The 17,648-nt window shown below is 57.1% G+C and overlaps 4 protein-coding genes across 4 annotated transcripts; 2 read left to right on the top strand and 2 right to left on the bottom strand.

The window, feature by feature from the left end:
• Window positions 1-1,565: 1,565 nt before the first annotated feature.
• On the bottom strand, window positions 1,566-2,633 carry D7B24_008893 (uncharacterized protein; the record flags this gene model as incomplete). The annotated part of the gene is made up of 1 exon (XM_028642975.1): window positions 1,566-2,633. One exon carries the CDS (start codon window positions 2,631-2,633, stop codon window positions 1,566-1,568), a length of 1,068 nt encoding a protein of 355 aa, XP_028493354.1.
• A 6,009-nt stretch (window positions 2,634-8,642) lies between these two features.
• On the top strand, window positions 8,643-10,083 carry D7B24_008894 (uncharacterized protein; the record flags this gene model as incomplete). The annotated part of the gene is made up of 3 exons (XM_028642976.1): window positions 8,643-8,799; window positions 8,852-9,138; window positions 9,520-10,083. 3 exons carry the CDS (start codon window positions 8,643-8,645, stop codon window positions 10,081-10,083), a joined length of 1,008 nt encoding a protein of 335 aa, XP_028493355.1.
• Window positions 10,084-12,007: 1,924 nt separating this feature from the next.
• Window positions 12,008-13,939, bottom strand: D7B24_008895 (uncharacterized protein; the record flags this gene model as incomplete). Its single annotated transcript, XM_028642977.1, has 8 exons — window positions 12,008-12,390; window positions 12,457-12,524; window positions 12,611-12,984; window positions 13,041-13,108; window positions 13,177-13,213; window positions 13,266-13,450; window positions 13,540-13,660; window positions 13,829-13,939. 8 exons carry the CDS (start codon window positions 13,937-13,939, stop codon window positions 12,008-12,010), a joined length of 1,347 nt encoding a protein of 448 aa, XP_028493356.1.
• Window positions 13,940-15,577: 1,638 nt separating this feature from the next.
• On the top strand, window positions 15,578-17,613 carry D7B24_008896 (uncharacterized protein; the record flags this gene model as incomplete). Its single annotated transcript, XM_028642978.1, has 2 exons — window positions 15,578-15,630; window positions 15,714-17,613. The coding sequence occupies 2 exons, from the start codon at window positions 15,578-15,580 to the stop codon at window positions 17,611-17,613; spliced, it is 1,953 nt and encodes a 650-aa protein (XP_028493357.1).
• Window positions 17,614-17,648: the final 35 nt, after the last annotated feature.

The following is a 17,648-nucleotide window of genomic DNA, read 5'->3' on the forward strand; positions in this document are numbered from 1 at the left end:
GGCAGGCAGAGGCAGGCAGGCAGGCAGGCAGGCAGAGCAAGGGGTGGCGATGACTTGCTGGGGTGATGGACCGCTTGCTGCCTGGAAAAAGAGGTGTTGTGAGGTTGGACGCTGTACCATTACCATGTACGATGTGTACCACCATGTCATTGCTTGCCGTCACGGCATGAAAAAGGATGAAGGGGAAGGAAGTGGTGAGATGGAAGGTTCACGTGAAGATGTAACAAAACAGGATCATAGAGAGAATGAAAAGGGTGTGGCGTACGCTACATCGATGGAACGGTTGACTGCTGCTACCGCGGGGGAGCTGCGAGCAGGCCATGTTCTCTTTCATGGACGTGATCGTGGAGAGGACTAGGCAGGCAGTAGGCTGTTGGGATTGAGTGCATTTACACACGGGACATGTGGCAACGCTGTGTACACGATGCATCGTGGCTGAAATCATCAGTGAGTGACCAGGCCTGAGGGACATCCCAGCTAGCACAACGCGAAGTTGAAAGTAAAGGTCAACAGACATGTCCGGCCGGCCATGACAGCAACCAACATGGAATTTAGGACCTCGCACGTCTGCAGCCCAAACGCCACCTCTGTATAAGGTACATCGAGAAAGGAGATCTAGGTAAGGGAAAAACCCCGCAACGCCAGCACATGCACGCTCATGACCAAATCCCCCTTCATCACAACAAGCGATCGATCGCCGCCCCCCCCGAGCCTCACTCAATCTGGCTGCCACGCACGCTGCGCCCGGAATGGCACGCCCGCACGTGCTGCGCGGCCAATGATGACCAAAAAACCCACCACATCAAGCGACGGAACCAGACACGCCCCTCACCGTCCCTTCGAGATCTCCGGTCCCCAAACAGCCCGAAGTCAGCCAAGGCACGGAATCACGGCAAACAGAGATCTTCAATCGCGATCGCGAGATGCGGAAAGAGGACCTTCCCGCTGCCTGCCGCCCATTCTGCACGCCCCTGATGATCACGATGAGCATCATTCGCATGAAACCGCCACATGCGTAATAAAGAACGCACGTCTCCCGAAAGCCGCCCATTTCGAATCCGTCGGGGACCAACAAAAACGCGGTTTGCACAAGTCGTACTCCCTCTCTCTAACAACGAAGTGCAGCGCTAATGGCCGTGGTAAAGATCGGCGCGCCCCAGGCTGCGAGTCGATCCTCATCTCTGGGCAAACGAACCGATGTGGGTACGTACCCTGTTTTCTCTCCTGGCTCTCGCGCGTGCACGCCTCAATGTGACAAACACGGCTGGAAAAAGACGGGTACAATGATGGAATAGCAGTGGACCCGAACCCAATCGATGAGTTGGGGTAACCTCGTCTTCAATCTGGCGTTTCCGATAGTGGCATGGTGATGATGTGTGTGGCAGGCTTGATGTCAACGCCCGTCACCCACCAATCCAGCCGAGAGAGCTCACGTTTGGCGACGTTCTAGAAAGCGGGAGCGGTGGGGCCAGCAGCGTCAGATTGATGAAAAGTGGCTGCGGATATGCGGTCTCTTCCAACGAACGTAGGAATCTAATCGACGGCAGGCACAGACGGGTGTGTCTCTAGAGGTCAAAATCGAGACCGCGGGCCGCGAGCCCCTTGTTCCGCGCCAGCACGGCATCGACGAGGGCGCGGCCGGGGAAGTCGATGATGACGACGCCGGTGCGGCCGCCGGTGCCGGTTTCGCTGCCGCGATCGAGCCAACGGCCCGTCTGGTCGTTGATGCCCTCGACGGAGCCATTGATGCCGCCAGCGGCGGCCTGAATGGGCAGCACGCCGACGGTGGCGCTGAGGTGGGCGAGGTAGAGGGCGGCGTTGACGTCGTTGGCCGGATCGGCAGCGCTGGTGAGGGCGTGCTCGACGGCGTCCCACTTCATGTACAGGTGCTCGAGGCTCGGGATGATCCAGAGGTCCTCGAGGATCATGTCCTTGGACCCCCAGACGAGACCGTGGGGCCCGGACTGGGGCGCGGCAAAGTTCTGCAGCAGAAGGATGCCGGAGCGCAGGGTGCCGAGCGTGGGCAGCGGCCAGAAGGCCTTGGCCTGGGGTGCGTAGAAGCGGTGCTTCTGGCCTTCGGCTTCGATGTGCTGGAGGAAGGCCTGCTCAAACGTGATCGTGTTGGTGCCGTGCGGACGGCCTTCTTCCTTGAGGCGCATGATGATGGCCTCGCTCGGGAAAGCATCGAGGAAGGCGGACACGGTGGTGAGGACGTCGACGAAGGAGTAGCCGGTGAACATCTCGGCGTGGTAGATCTGAATAGCATCGTCGACTAGACGGCCGCGAACGTCGAGGTAGCGCATGCCAGCCCGCAGCTGCGCCGACAGGTTGTTGTTCTGACATTGGAAGAGCTCATCGCGAATGTCAAAGGTGAGAGTGTCGTGCGTGCCCGGTATGGAAAGACTCGTGATATTGGCGTCATCAGGGATAGTCTTCATCCAGTCTGGGTGCAGGGCCTCGTCGACGTCAAAAGAGTATTCGGAGAGATAACCGCGGTAGCAGTTGTCTTTGCTGTAGACAAAGGCGCATGGTGAGAGCGAGATGAGATCGGAAAATGTATAGAGCAGCAGGAGAATGCCAGAGAAGGTGTAGAAGATGGCCCAGAGGAAGCGCCGTGACCTGGGTAGAGCCATGGCAGGGGGCAACACTGTTTACCAAAGGGTGTTTGCCCGTGGTTGAAGAGGAATTGCCAGTCTGCGATGAGTTTTTGTGGCAGCAGCGGTTGGTGTAGGCAGCAGCTTGAGTGGAAGAGGGACGCAGCTTCTTTTCAGGTTCGAGGCCCGCCACCTAAAACGCTCGAAAGATGCAGCAACAGCGGCGAATGGACGTGACAGGCTTTGCACAAAAACAAAAAGACAGGATATGATACAATGCTGTGGAAACAACGAGTGCCGAATGTTCCTCCCGATTCAAGTGGTAGCAAGTCGAAAGGCCCTCTGAGATGGCGATGCAGTGGCTGGTGTATTGAATGTCGTCGCTCAGATGTTGATTGACCTGCACCCGGTTCAGCCGACCCAGTTGGTTGACGGTGGCAGGTGACATGGATGGAGGCCCCGCAGCCAGTGACCAGCGCACGGGGTTCGCTCCTTTCCTTCGAGGCCGTCTGACTGGACGGTCGCGTCATTGGTATAACGCAGAAAGGTTGATCCGAACCACGCCTGTCGCCAATGCGTGCACAATGCACAATGCACAATGCACACCCTGAAGAAGCCGTTCCGGCCTCGACCCCGCCGTAGGTGTCATCCGCCCCCTGTAACCTGCTGGCTGCTGCAGGCGGACGTCGGCGGGCGGGTGCCCTGACATCACCGGCTCCAGCGCCCTCTGGCCCCCCCGAGAAGTTCCCAATTTCGGGTTATTGGCTTCGGGGCCATCGCCGACCGGCGACCTGGGCATCCGGGGTCAGATTGACGGTGCCATTCGATGTTACGATATTCGACTCACGCCGTCGATGGAATGCTTGACGAGATTTTTGTCTTGTTACTCAATGGGTTCTGGTCCATGATTTTTTTATTGTTTTTTTATTGTTTTTTCGCACGACGTACTCAAGCCTGACTGACTCTGCTCTCTCGCGGAATCCCCCCACAGTTGGCGCCTCGCCCATCGTCAGAAAGCCCACTCGACACCACACACCCACGCGCCACGCCAAACAGTCGACGGCAGTTGACGACAGTCAGAACGAGGCGTCCTCAAGGTATCCCACATTCCCGATCCGAGGCCCAGATCGAACCCCCAATCTGTTGGGGGACGCGGACCACCCACCGCGTTCCAAACCAGTCCTGGAGCTAGAGAACTATGCAGCAAGCGTAGGATTAGCAAGCTCCAGCCTGTTACACCCACCCAGCGACGAACGACCACCAGTTCGTACTCTTGGTTCAGTAGGCGGCATACATGTACCCCCCTCCCTCTCTGACACGATGAAGCACGGCCTCCACGCAGTGGCCAGCGCAAGAAGCTCTCCGGTTTCAGAACACTGGTGTCATCCGCACGGCTCTCGTGTGCCGGTCTATCGTCGATCGCTGTTCGGTGGCCGTTGCCAGAGCCGGATTGGTCTGGACAAGTTCGACGGCGAAAGTTATCACGCTTTGTGATCTGCCGTTGCCATCGTGTCAGAGCTCAGCCGTCAAAAGCGGGTGACAGCGTTCGCTGCCTTGATTCGAGAGTCTGAATGGCAGTCCCTTTTGGGGCGGTGGCTGCGGTTGTGAAGATGCTGTGCTACGCAACGTGCAGCCGACACCATGACAGCCTGTCGTGTGTTGCGGGGAAAGCTGGGCCCTGACACATGGTGGCACGAGAAGCGTCGTGATCACCAGCAATGTTGACCTCTGGGCGCTGAGCCGAGGTCTGCTTCAGAAAATCACATACTGATGCGCAGCCCAACGTTTTCAACGTGACAAGAGTGCGGGGAAAGGGAGTACAGAACGATGGCAGAAGCGCATGCCACTTGGCGAAGGGCCGATAGGGAGAGCTTATTGGTGTTTCTGCCAATTGATATGGGCGCGCCAGCCCACTACCAAGTTGCATTCCAGATCCAGATTTCCTCCGTCTTGTCTACTTCTTTCCTTTCTGACCTTTGGCTCGGAAAGCTCAGAATAAATGCTGCACCAGCCGTTGACGCTGTCGATATGTCATGGCACCGACATGTCGTGGCACCGTCATTGACTCAACGTGCAGGCTCTCAGCGTGCTTGCGGGGCCACCGTGATGGCCACTAACCAGAGCCGCACCAGTGGAAGGAGGCTCTTTTGTGGGTGGGTGCATGCCCCGGTTGCAAGACGCGAGACGCCATGGACGCCTCTCGGGCTGAAGGGAGGGTGTTGTCAACAGATTCTGGGAAGCCATTGACGAATGGCAGAACAAGATGGCACCGCGGATTGATTGGCTTGAATTCAAGACAAGAAGGAAGAGGGTGTGTGGTGGTATGCATGCAGAGATGGCTCACTGATACGAGGACCCCTCAAACCCCCAATCCATCAATCACATGGGTGTGATGCTCTCTAGCAGTCATGCAGCGACTGCAGCATCGACTGCATGAGCAGAAAAATTGAGGGTATTCGGACTGCAGGGCCTGGTTGTCGTCGTCATGATGTGTGGCTGGCTCTTCGTCATCAACAACGCTTGACCTCTTTCACGTATCCAAGCGACCGTGCGAAACGTCGCTTCCGTGACGAGACAGGTTTGGGTCTCAGAGTCTGTGTGTGGCCGGGTCAACGGCGAATGTAGGAGAGAGAAAATGAACAGGTACGATGCTACCACAAGGCGCTACAGCGGCGTGGTAGACTGGTTCATCAGATCATGTCCAACATCTGCGTGGCCAGCGAGATTGCCAAGGTCGGTCCTGTTCAAGGACTGCTGCCAGGGGTGGGAGGCGTTTCTAGGCTAGTGGTTCAGAAAACGAGGCAATCGGGCGGGCTGTTAACGCTGGCACCCCTGCAATTAGCTGGACGCGCAATGAGGCTTGTATGCGCTATTCCCAATATTCACTGATCAGTTTCTACGGCTTGTCCGTTGTGGTCTGCAGGCCAGGCCAATATCTACAAAGACGACCGGAATTGGCACCAGCGCCGTGTGGTCGGGGAAAAGACGCATGAACCCTATTCCCTTGACGATGGCACCCATGCCCATGCTATTGTTATCGTGGGGATGGGAGCTGAGGCGTGCTGAGGAATGTGATCCCTGGGGAAGATCTGGGGGTCGGCAAGTATTGTCTACAAGAACGTGGGCGCAGACGGAAGAAAGAATGATTTTAGGGATACGATGCAATCGAGCTGCGGGCGGCAACGAGCTGGGCATGGAGTGTAATCAAGACCCATTCCAGTCATCGTAAACAGCTGGAGTTCGCCTGCGATGGGTGCGTCAGGTGGGGGGTATGGCGACTGCTCAGTAGGCGGTCTCTCAAGTTTTCGAACGAAGATGGGGACGGGTGTGGTGGCAGAGGGATTGAGTTTGAGAGTTTCCCGTATTTTTTTTTTGTTCGGCCAAGGGCTCGGATTGTCGTCGGTCCATGTGATCCGAGTGCAGTCGCCCAGGAGCTAGTGATGAGGCTGGAGATGAGACGAAGACCAGGACGATCTGATTGACAGGACAAACAGAGTCGACAGCTGAGGGCTGATGGTCTCCGATTGCAGAACATCAGACGGTGGACCACAGGGCCCGGAGAGGTGATTTCCCATACTTGGCCTACCGACGTGGCTAACGACTCCGGCCAGCAATAGTGCACTGAGGTGGTTAGGAGCGATGATCGAGATTAATGAAGGAGGCAAATTGGGTGGGTGCGTTCAGCCAGATTGATACCCATAGCCAGGACATCTGTCACTCGGTCAGCTCGTACCGTCGACGATGATCATCCGTCGCCAGGCGCCGGTGGTGCTTGGCGGCGATTTAGCGAGGTGGGGGGTGAGGTCGAGGGGATTCGCAAGAGGCTGAGAGAGTTGGGCGAGGGAGGAGGACAGAGTAGCCCCTCCGGATGACACGGCAGTAGAGCATCCCGAACGGCAAGTGCTGCAACAAGAGGCACGAAATGCCCTGTGCGGCAGTACTTTCTGGTGTTGTTTACGGGGTGACGACATGATCTAGGGGAGGGGGGGGAGGGGGCCTTGCTCACCCGCGCTAATTTCCGCTTGGCGGGTAGTCCGGTGTTCAGGGGCAAGCCTGCGAGCAAGAGGATGGGCCCTCTCTGTGTGGATGGGGAAAAAGGAGAAAAAAAGTGAGTTTCCCCATCGCGTTTCTTAGTGACTACATTCCTCACCAGATCAGGTGCCTCGATTTTGCAGTGCTCAAAAGTGTGTGTGACCATTTGCGGCCGAGCTGTTGCGAAGTATAGACAGTGACTGACAGCAGGGCTCAGGAGGTCCCAGACCAGAAGGTAATGCCATGGCGGAGGAGAAAGCAGGCAAAGGCACGTTATCAGACGGATGCACTGGCGAAAAGGAGATGCGCATCGCGCATCGTACTTCGTGGTGGGTAGGTGCCATAGGTACCTAGGTAAAGTACCATACAGGTAAGGTAGGGAGGGACGGTAGCTCGCTGTAGACCCACCCCTTCGCTGCTGGCTGGTCGGCTGCCAAGTCAGTATCTCTCTGACTTTTGCCACAGCAGGCACATGTAGGTGCCCCGGGCGGTTCAGGTGCAAACGTTTTTGCCCTGTGAGTTCGCTCTATTGGCAGGTATTCACTACCAGAGCCAGCATCGTGCCTGGCAACTCTGCCCCCACCCCCTCCTGCCGTCTCGGTGCGTTCTATATGTACATAGGTACCTTCCGCTGGAAATTGTGGACCGACAACAGTAGACGGTGGATTGTGGATCTTTTGATTGTGGATCTCTGATCGTGGATGAACCCGCCTGCCTCCTACTTTTGCTCCCTCCTCCTCCTCCTGTTCTTCCGCTCCCTGTGTATGCCGTTTCCCATCTTGGTTTCCTCTCGTTCTCTTCCCCTTCGCCAACCTGCACCATCGCCTCCGCCTACCTTGAGCACAACAGACCGACTCTGGAGAAACGACCGAGACCTGCGTCCTCCTTATCCTGCAACGACAGGATCAGGCCTGTCCCCCGTCTACCAGGTCCACCAGTACGACCCACGACGTGGGAGCCACCCTCTGCCTAGCCCGAGCCCTGGACAGCTGGACGGAGCTTGTCCATCACTGTCGCACAACGCTCGCAGCCCACGCCCCATGCTCCCTGCCTAGCGTCGCGTCTGGTCTCCGCTTCTTCTGTGCTAGGTCGCTCCCGGTGCCTCTGGGCAACAGACACAAGCACGACGAACAGGTTATCGGTCTCCCAACTGTCGCTTTAGGTCCACCTCCACTTCCCATCTTTCACTCATCCATGTGCGTGTGAGGTCCCATTCGTTTCCTCACCTCGCCTTTGTTCACTATTCTGCCACTCGCTTTAACTTTTGCTTGTCCGCTGCCTTGCTTTGCTTGCGACGCTGCTTCGACTTTCTTTTTCACCCAATTGCTCGCCTGGCCCCGCTGCCGCCAGCCTCCGCGCCTCGCCCTCCCTGTCACCCTCTCCTCCACCAACAATCCCGACTCGGCTTGCCTGCCAGTGTGTCGTGCCCTGTCTCTCCAACTGCGTCTTCAGACACGCCCGACTCTCTCTCTCTCTCTCTCCCTCGCCCTCGCCCTCCCTCGGCGTCCAGCATCATCACGGCGAAGACGACGACGACAACAACACGCCTAAGGGATACGCAAGCACACCTGCTTCTCCACGGCCACCCGACCTGCCGCCTGAGACCCGTGTTCCGAACGACCCTAGCAACCAAACGGCTAGCAATCCGGCCTAGACTCCTGATTCTAGTCACCCGTCTGCTGGCCATCGACCTGGCTATTCTGCTGGGAGGACTCGTTTTATCTTTCACGCTGCAACGGTGAAAGAATCGGCATCACCAAAGCATTCACTTGCCTGGTGTCATGGGAACTGCTGGCTGCACTGCGTCTCGCTTTTAGACTTCCGAGCCCCACGCCCCGATTCGAGCCTCCGCTGTCATCAATTTCTTCGATGCCAGTGACGAAGTGTTGATTGTTGCGGCCCACGTACGTTGGCCTCTGCCCACTCCCCGAACTACTCACGACTGGTACCGCCACGAGACGAGAACGAGACTGACCAGGTGATCCTTCCAGAATTAGCATCGACACACCAGAAATCATGGACTCTTTGCTGCGCACCCTCCAAATCATGGGCCTCGCCGCCCTGCTCATGCCATTGTGGACACACTCCGGACAAACCCCTAATGGCGTCGTGCGGCGCGACACGTTGAGGCAGAGCCTATGTTCGACTGTCAACACAGCAACGATGGCTTCCAGTATGTCCAGATGTCCCGTCCAAACTCATACAATGCTGACCAGTCTCTCCAGACTACAGTCAATGGCAGAGCCTCGGCCTCTGTTCTGACTACTGCATTCAGAAAGACTCTGCCTTTGCCATTGTACAATACCAGTTATGCTGGTGTTCCGATGTCCAGCCGGCTGCGGCCAGCGTCGAGAGCATCGACAACTGCAGTCAAGATTGCCCTGGCTATGACGAAGAGAGCTGCGGAAGGCAACCGAGCAATTACGGCTACTTCTCCCTCCTGAAGCCTCCCACGTCGACTCAGGGTTCCAACTCCGAAACCTCGACCCGGGATTCGTCTCCGACCACAGCTGTAAGTCAATCATTGCCGCCTGCATTTGCGTGACATTGCTTTGCATCATGTAAACCCGCTCCGGATCACATCCCATTGGCCCTTTGTGTGTTTCTGCCCACCGCTTTCGTCCCCCTTTTTTGGCCCTTCCGAAGCGCAAGATGATTAAAACGGAGGAATCCCAGGCACCGCCTCCTCCATCAACATCAACAGAGCCAAAGACTGAGACCGCCCAGACATCGACATCGACAACATCCTCTTCTTCTTCATCGACGACATTATCTGACGAGCCTTCATCTTCTGTATGACCATGTTGCCCCCAGCACGCCTGCTCCATCCTCGGATATTAGACATGAAACTGGAACCTTGAGGCTATGAACCTGGTCGCTAACCGTAAAACAGACGCCCACTCCTACGCCATCCGCCGCCCAAACAGTGACCGCAGACGGTACTGTCCGGACCGTCTTTGTCACTCCGAGTACATCTCCTGACACTTCCGGCTCGAATACGGAAACAACGCACAACTCTGCCGAAATGGGATCCTCATCGGGATCCTCCGGCCCTAGCACAGGTACCGTGGTCGGTATTGTTGTCGGCGTGATTGCCGGCGTCGTCGCCATCGCCGCCCTCGTTCTGTGGCTCTTCTTTCGCCGACGCAAGCAGCGTGCTCAGGCAGAGGACGACGAGCCAAGCCAGCGTGGCAGCTCCGCGGGCATGATGGGCACTCCTCGTAATCCCGAAATGACTGTGACCATGGAAGGCCGAGCATGGGAACCGGAAACAACCAGCGAGCAGCGGCGCAGCAGGCTCATGGCGATGGATCCGCGTATGAACCCGCTTCAACGACCCATCTACGCACGTAACAAGAGTCACGAGAGCGTCAACACGATCCATGACGACCAGGATTACTCGCGCAGAGTAGCCAAGCCGGTGCTTCGTGCGACGAATCCGGATCCAGATGATTGAGCGAAAATCCAAAGGATAAGATGACGAGGTCATCGCTAATGACGTACACGAATATGGTCCCGGTACAAAGGTTCGGTCTTTGCATTATATTTCGAGATACCAGGACGGCGTTCACTTTTCCTTGTGAGGAGATGACAAGAAACGCCAGCAGCAGAATCGCATCAACATCAGCCATCCGGGGTGCAAGCAACACGCCAAAAGGCAAGTGGTGGAAGTCGAACGCCGCGAGTCGTGGACACGACCCATGGCAATCCAGCATGCAGCTCGGCCGTCCGCTTCCCTCACACTCAACATGAGGACCAGCGCCGGCCACTGTCGTAATATTTCTTCTTCATGTATTTCTCTTCCCCTCGGCGCAGCCTATAGCTGGCTGAAGACAACGCCACTGCAGCGGATATAGGGGGAACATCATTGATTCTTGGACATGGGGAGTTGTCAGCTCCGAGTCGCTAAGGGCATGGCATCGCAGATGCGATGCCAGGCGGGATTTAGAGGGTGCCTGGAGGCAGGCTAAAGGCGTACATACACGACAGGGCGCAGTCGAGACGATCGCGACAATAGTGCGTGGATCAGCTCGATCAAACATAGGCGAGGTTGGGTAGCAAGACACAATAAAGCGTTTGCATATCCAGGTCAGGCGAAGATGCACATGTCCACGTATAGTTGTCTTGATGATACTCTTCAGCCGCGAGCTGTAAGTCGGCGACCTGCACATCACGCCGTGCTGTGGCTCACAAGGCAAGACACTTCAGCTTTACACCGTCTTTTCTGTGGCACGCTTACCTCGCGACCTGACGTACCACCTTACACATCATCTTCGCTTGCGCAGTTCAGAACAAACAAGGAGCAGCAAGTTGCCTATTCTAGACATGGCAGCGCCGCCATGCCACGAGGGTCTTTCCTCTTTGGGCTTCGTGTTCTTCCACCGATGGTCACCGCCTGCACGGGAGCTGGGACTGTTCTGCTGTAGAGAAGCCGGGGCGCGGAGGCGGGGGCAAAGGGGCAAGAGGGCAAGACAGGAAGTGAGACCCTTTTCCTTGTGGCTGAGCTGGCGATGCACGTTTCACGAGCCGGGCCGAGGAGAGAGCGAGTGTGAGTGGGATGGGACTGACCGACTGTCTTCTGCTTTTTCTTTGTGTGCGAGCTGTACGAGAGAAAGAGCGGTGGGGCATGTCGACGATACACATGGCTTGTGGTGGACGGATGAGGACGCACGAGCGATGAGGGCGTGTTGGCGTTGGGCAGAAGTTTCTGGGGGAGCGTGGCGTGGTCGTGCTTGTGGCGGTAGCTGTATGCCCTTGTAGCAAAGTATATGCGTATGTGTGTCTTGAAGATCCCCCATGGTGATCGGCGGGATGAGAGGGATGAGACAAGGAGGTTTCGGGGCAGTGTCTTGTGTTTAAGTGTTGGCAGAGGGGGGTTGGCGTGTTTGGTCGACAGTCGGGTTCTCAGACTGACAGCTCGCTTGTGGCTTGAAGATCGAATCTCCAACCATGAGCATCGAGCCTGGGTCCTGAGTCCTGGGTCGTTCGTGGTTTCGGATGCTATCGCCAGTTCCCGTGTCTGTGGTGAGAGTCGGGGGCGCAGGTGCGGTTGAAGAAACAGGAGAGCATCGTCGAAAATCCCTGTTCGGATGCAGACATCTATCAAGCCTCAGAGTCGCGGCAGACGAGAAGGCGGTTACGGGTCCGACTTGACTGTCCTGATGCAGGGGCTGCCCACGTGGAAGTCAACTTCGGTTCGTAGGAAGGCGAGGGAATCATGCGATGTCGCAGTGCCTTGAATCACTGACAGGCCATCCGTCAAGATTGGAGATCACATAGGACCTTTCACCAGAACTCAGAATTCTGCAATCGTCTAGAATATCACCATAGCGCTAAAGAAGCTGGAGAGGAAAAAAATCAAATCACTGCTATTTAGTCTCTTAAACACCAGACTTTTCTCTGGCTATGACTGCCATCTCAAACTCATCCAAGCTTACCGAGTCCCGCGATACTCCAACATGTGCCGCCCTTTTGGGCGCGAAGTCCGCCGCTGCCGTAGAACGGCCCGGCGGACCCCAGTGGTCACCCGGCAGCTTGTTGAAGTCCCCGGGCACAGGGTGAGCGGAGCGGCGCTGGGAGCCCCTTTCGTTTGTGGCCGCGGTGTTGCTGAAGGCGCCACCGCCGTAAAGGGAACTCGATGTGCGGCCCGAGCTGAGCAGGCCTGGCACCTTCTGCAGCAGGGGCCGCAAAGTCGGCAGGCTGCCGCATATGATGGCGCACGTTACCTCGATCATGGACCATATGACAATGTCAACATTCTCCCCTGGCGGAAGGAGAGGGCCGGTGTTAGCACCCATATTCTGTCGGGTAACGGTGGAGGGCAACTTACATGTGGGATCCGATGAGTTGGCGAAGGAGACCATGTACTTGAGGCGGACCATACTGGTAACACAGGCGCTATTCGGGGCCCGTATATCAGCATCATGGCTTTTGGCTTTTTTCGGGAGGAATCGACATCGCAAAATCCTCGGGTGATCACTTACAAGGAACCGATGCCAAACATGAGGCAGACAGCAACCCTCTTCTTCAACGTGAGCTGCAGCTTACGGACCTCTGGTATGGGCATGAGCAGGATGGCAATGTCCTCAAAGATGCTGAAAGCGGCGCCGGCCAACCCGACGGCCGTGATGTTGAGGCATTTGGCATCCAGGGACTTGTCCCAGATGGCTCGCACGGGAAGACACTGGAACACGATGAGGAGCAGGAACAGAAGACCGTGTGTGACGAGGAAGATACCACCGCCCCAGACGGTGATGCGGAACCAGCGTGCCGTGAAGATGCGCCAGAAGAGGATGAGGATTGAGGCTTTGGCTGTGACCTGGACGAGGATATAGAACATTTGTGCCGTCCAGAACATCTGTCCGTGGTTTATCAGCAATTTGACGTGGTTCAACGTCATGCATGTGCTCGTACCTGTAGAATCGTTGCGCCTTTCGTCGGGTCGACGTCCCAATAATGAAGACCGAAGCCAAAGTTGGCAACTGGTGAGGGTCAGCCCACCGTTATGCCCAAATACCATCAGGGAAAGGAGAGGACGATGGGTCATTACCTGCTATATTGATGCCTGTTATGCCGCCCAGGAAAACCTACTGCAGTCAGCTACGTGTCCCCGGTCCATTGTCGAGATGGAATACCAACAGTAGCGGCCAGGGTCGTCCAGTCATCCCACCAGAGTCGACTCGAGATGGTGAACCTCGAAACGCATCGCAGAAGCACGATAACCAGAGTCAGCGCCAGACAGGAAATAGCGGTGGCTCTGACCTCGCCCCTCCTCGATTCCTTAGGGAAATCGGCGCAGAAAGCGCCGGTCACAGCCGCGGCCTCTGTATCGCGCAAGGAACCGGTCAGTCGATGTTGCTTTCGAGACTGTATTTCATCGAACCGGGGTCACACTGGGGGGAAGATGCCATACGCGCTTGTTCGAGCAGGGCGCATGACTTCTGCACACAGGCCGAGATTGCCGCCTGGAGAGTCGTGTTCGTGCACGCACAGCTTGGCAGGCTCGATACGTCCGTGATGTCGCAGTTCCCAGACTGCAGTCCATCGAGAAGACACGATAACTACGCGACACCCAGGAAAGACATCAGTAAAAGAAAAAAGAAACCCTCAGGGCATGACACCCTGCAGAGCTCGCATAACGTCGTCATCATGTGTCTGGAATGCGGTCTGGGCAGGGCAAGGGAGGAGAGGAGTCAACTCACGGCGCACGGCGGTGTTGACGATAATACGTCTGTCAAGCTCTGTGTGGCCCCGGGCACGACGAAGGCGACGGCCCAGAGCAGCACGGCCAAAGTACAGCGAAGACCTTTCATGAGTGAAATGCCATATGCATACCACGACTCGAGTACCAGGCCGCGCAAACGAAGCCACGAATCCCTTGCAATACCTCACTCCGCCTGGGAAACAAAGAAGCAGGAAGATGCGAAATGAGGATACGAGGATGCCACGCAAGATCAAAAAGCAGCATGGGAGTTTAGAGGGGGGAGATTCCCATTTTCCAAGGGTCCGGGTCCATGCAGAACCACTGCAATCTTTATTATTCTCCGGGTCTCTTGGGGGGTTACTGCAATCAAAAACCTCGCCCGAGCTCTGGCCTGCGCCTTACATGTGGGACTGCAAAGGAAGGGGGCGGGATCCAAGGACGCCTTGAGGTAACATGTCGCTTCTTCAGAAGACCATACCAGAGTAAGGCATGCCGGCCGAGAGGATGTGTGGTCCTCTCCAGCATATAGCATGCTCCATCGGCGATAGCGCCCAAGCCACACCTGTTCCTGACTATCCCCGGTGCAGCTTGGTTTCGTGCGAGTGGGCTATCTGGCCCGCTTGTTGCGGAGGGCCACATGGGAGGCTGCACGATTGTGGTCACGCGAGTCAGTATGCTCACCAGCAATGAGCCTAAAAGCCTGGGCATTGCCAGGTCGATCAAGAGCGCGATGCTCTGTTCAGGGGCTGCCACCAGGGGTCTGGGCCGAGCCTGAGTCCAGGGCCTGCAGCTAAGTAATGCTGGTTGAAGTGTGACTGTCGATATATGAATCCCGTATCCTCAACGCCACATCTGGCGCCTTCCACCTCTCCTCATTTGGTTCTGTCTCCATCGGCTGCAACTCAGGTTGTGAACATTCAGTTACATTGCCACCTCGGCGCAGCCATTACTCTGACTCGCCCGTTCCCTGGACTCGATCCGGATAGCGTCATTCTTGATCTGACGAGGGAGGGTATGCTCGCCGTTGTGGTTGCATTGGCCCTGGCTAACATCGCAAAGTACATGTAAAAGGGCATCACATCCAATTGGACTGAATGACCCATCAAGTTCCAGCATGCGGTGTCCTCCCTGAACCAGATTCGCGAACGAAGATGCTCTGGGTCCCCAAGTCATCGCCAAGATGCATTAAAGCTGCCGTTCGGCGAAACCTTCCAGGTCAGGCAGTGGCAATGCCGACCTGCCGGTTTCTCCTTGCTGGCTCGATCGAGTCAAGTCTTCGGCCTGGCATGATCTGTGTCGTCTTGATCGAATCCCCACCCCCTGCAAGGACCTGATCAGAGACAGGGGTATGCTATACAAGCGGACTGCAGAACTCAGTTGACACGCATCTATCATCACAGGACGAACCGTTTAAGTAACCTATCCCCGTATCCCCGGACCGCGTGTTCAATGCTGGTGGGGCCGTTCAGCAAAGATGCTTCGAGTTCTAGCCCTCCTTCCCGTCTCGGCCTTCGATCGTGATCAGTTGCAGAAGCCCAGTGGACTGCTGCGCGGAAATAGCATCTTGTTTGGGAGTGACTGTACGGCGAATAATGACATGCAGAGCGCCTTTGCAGAGTGCTGGCGGCAACAATATGTATATCTTCCAGCGAGGTTGCCGTTGACCACCTTGGGCCGGTTGCTCCCAGATCGATCCGTTCCGCGCCAACTCAAACCGGCCGAAACACGCATCTGACAGCGCGACAAGATGAAGTTGTCAACTCTGCTGTTGCCCATCCTGACGGCTTCTGTCTCGGCAGTGTAAGTGCTGGCAACTGTCTCTGACCGGCAGATGCTGTCTTCAACGTCACGCAGTGCAGAGTCTAACTCGTCGATTCTCGCAGACCAAGCCAACTCGACACACGACAGACCGGGACCATCCTCGCTTCCTACGACTATGTCATTGTTGGTTCTGGTCCCGGCGGAGGCCCGCTGGCTGCTCGGCTCGCCATCGCCGGCAAGAAGGTCCTCCTCATCGAAGCCGGCGACGACCAGGGCGCGTCGATCCCGTACCAAGTCCCCGCCCTGAACCTGCAGTCGACCGAGTATACGCCCATGCAGTGGGATTATTTCGTCAACCACTACAGCAGCCTCGATGCCCAGAAGAAGGACTCCAAGATGACATATCGGACCGCGTCGGGAGAGCTGTACTCTGGACTGAGCCCACCTTCTGGTGCCACCCCTCTCGGCGTCTTGTATCCTCGAGCCGGCACTCTGGGTGGTTGCGCTGCTCACAATGCCCTGATCACAGTGTATCCTCATGCGAGCGATTGGGACCGGATAGCCACACTAACTGGCGATACCTCCTGGCGCGCGTCGGCCATGCGCAACTATTTCAAGCGTCTTGAGAGCGCTCGGTACCTCCCCAATGGTGTCGCCGGTCACGGGTTCAGCGGCTGGCTGACAACAAGCGTTACTGATCTCGGCCTTGTCATCAAGGATCTCAAGCTCCTCACCGTCATTGTCTCTGCCGCTTCGTCCATGGGCCAGAGCTTCCTGGGTCTGATTCTGTCGACTGTAGCCGGCTTGGGTCAGGTGCTGCTGCGCGACATCAACGTCGATACGCCGTCGCGAGATGCCGCCGAGGGCCTGTACCAGGTGCCCATTACCGTTAAGGACGGCATTCGCGTCGGGCCTCGGGAATTTGTTCTCGACACGGCAAACGCAAAGAACGCGGACGGCTCCCGCAAGTACCATCTGGACATCAAGATGAACACGCTCGTCACCAAAGTCCGCTTCGACAGGACGGCAGCCAAGCCTCGCGCCGTCGGCGTCGACTTCCTCTCGGGCAAGAGCCTTTACAAGGCCGACCCCCGAGCGCAGCAGGCTGCCACCTCGACCGCTGGCTCCGTCAACGCCACGGCCGAGGTCATCCTGTCCGCGGGCGCCTTCAACACGCCGCAACTGCTGAAGCTCAGCGGCGTCGGCCCGAAGAAGGAGCTCGAATCCTTCGGTATCAACGTCGTCGCTGACCTTCCCGGCGTCGGCACCAACCTCCAGGATCGATACGAGACGACCGTCATCGGCGAGACTGAGACCGACTTTCAGATCATCGAGGGCTGCACGTTCGGCCGCTCGGGTGACCCGTGCCTGAAAAAATGGCAGGCCGGAGGGGACCGCGGCATCTACGGCTCCAACGGCATCTCCCTCGGCGTCGTCAAGAAATCCTCCGTCGCAACAGGCGATCCTGATCTCTTCATTGCCGGCGCGCCCGTGGCCTTCCCGGGCTACTATCCGGGCTACTCGGCCGATGGGACAGCCGACCGCAAGCACTGGAGCTGGATCACGCTCAAGGCTCACTCGAGGAACCGCGCCGGCACCGTTCGTCTCCGATCCTCGGACCCCCGCGACATGCCGCTCATCGACTTCAACTACTTTGCCCAGGGTGGCGCCGAGGACAGAAAAGCTGTCGTCGAGGGCATGAAGCTGTCCAGGAGGATGTTCAGGGACGTCATCCCCCTTGCCGGCGGCTTCACCGAGGTGTGGCCTGGCCCAGGCGTGTCGGATGACGAACTGGAGGACTGGGTGACGAACGAGGCCTGGGGCCACCATGCCAGCTGCACGTGTCCCATTGGAAAGGACAGCGATCCCAATGCTGTGCTGGATTCCAAGTTCCGGGTCCGAGGTGTCAATGGGTTGAGGGTCGTCGATGCTTCGGTGTTCCCTGAAATTCCGGGCTTCTACATCGCAGTGCCGGTATACATGATCAGCGAGAAGGCGGCAGACGTCATTTTGGGTGTCTGAACATGATGTGGCGGTCTCGGAGTAATAAAGCACTG

This window comes from Verticillium nonalfalfae, assembly GCF_003724135.2.
Source record: "Verticillium nonalfalfae strain VnAa140/NRRL 66861 chromosome Unknown scaffold_83, whole genome shotgun sequence".
Lineage (NCBI taxonomy): Eukaryota > Fungi > Ascomycota > Sordariomycetes > Glomerellales > Plectosphaerellaceae > Verticillium > Verticillium nonalfalfae.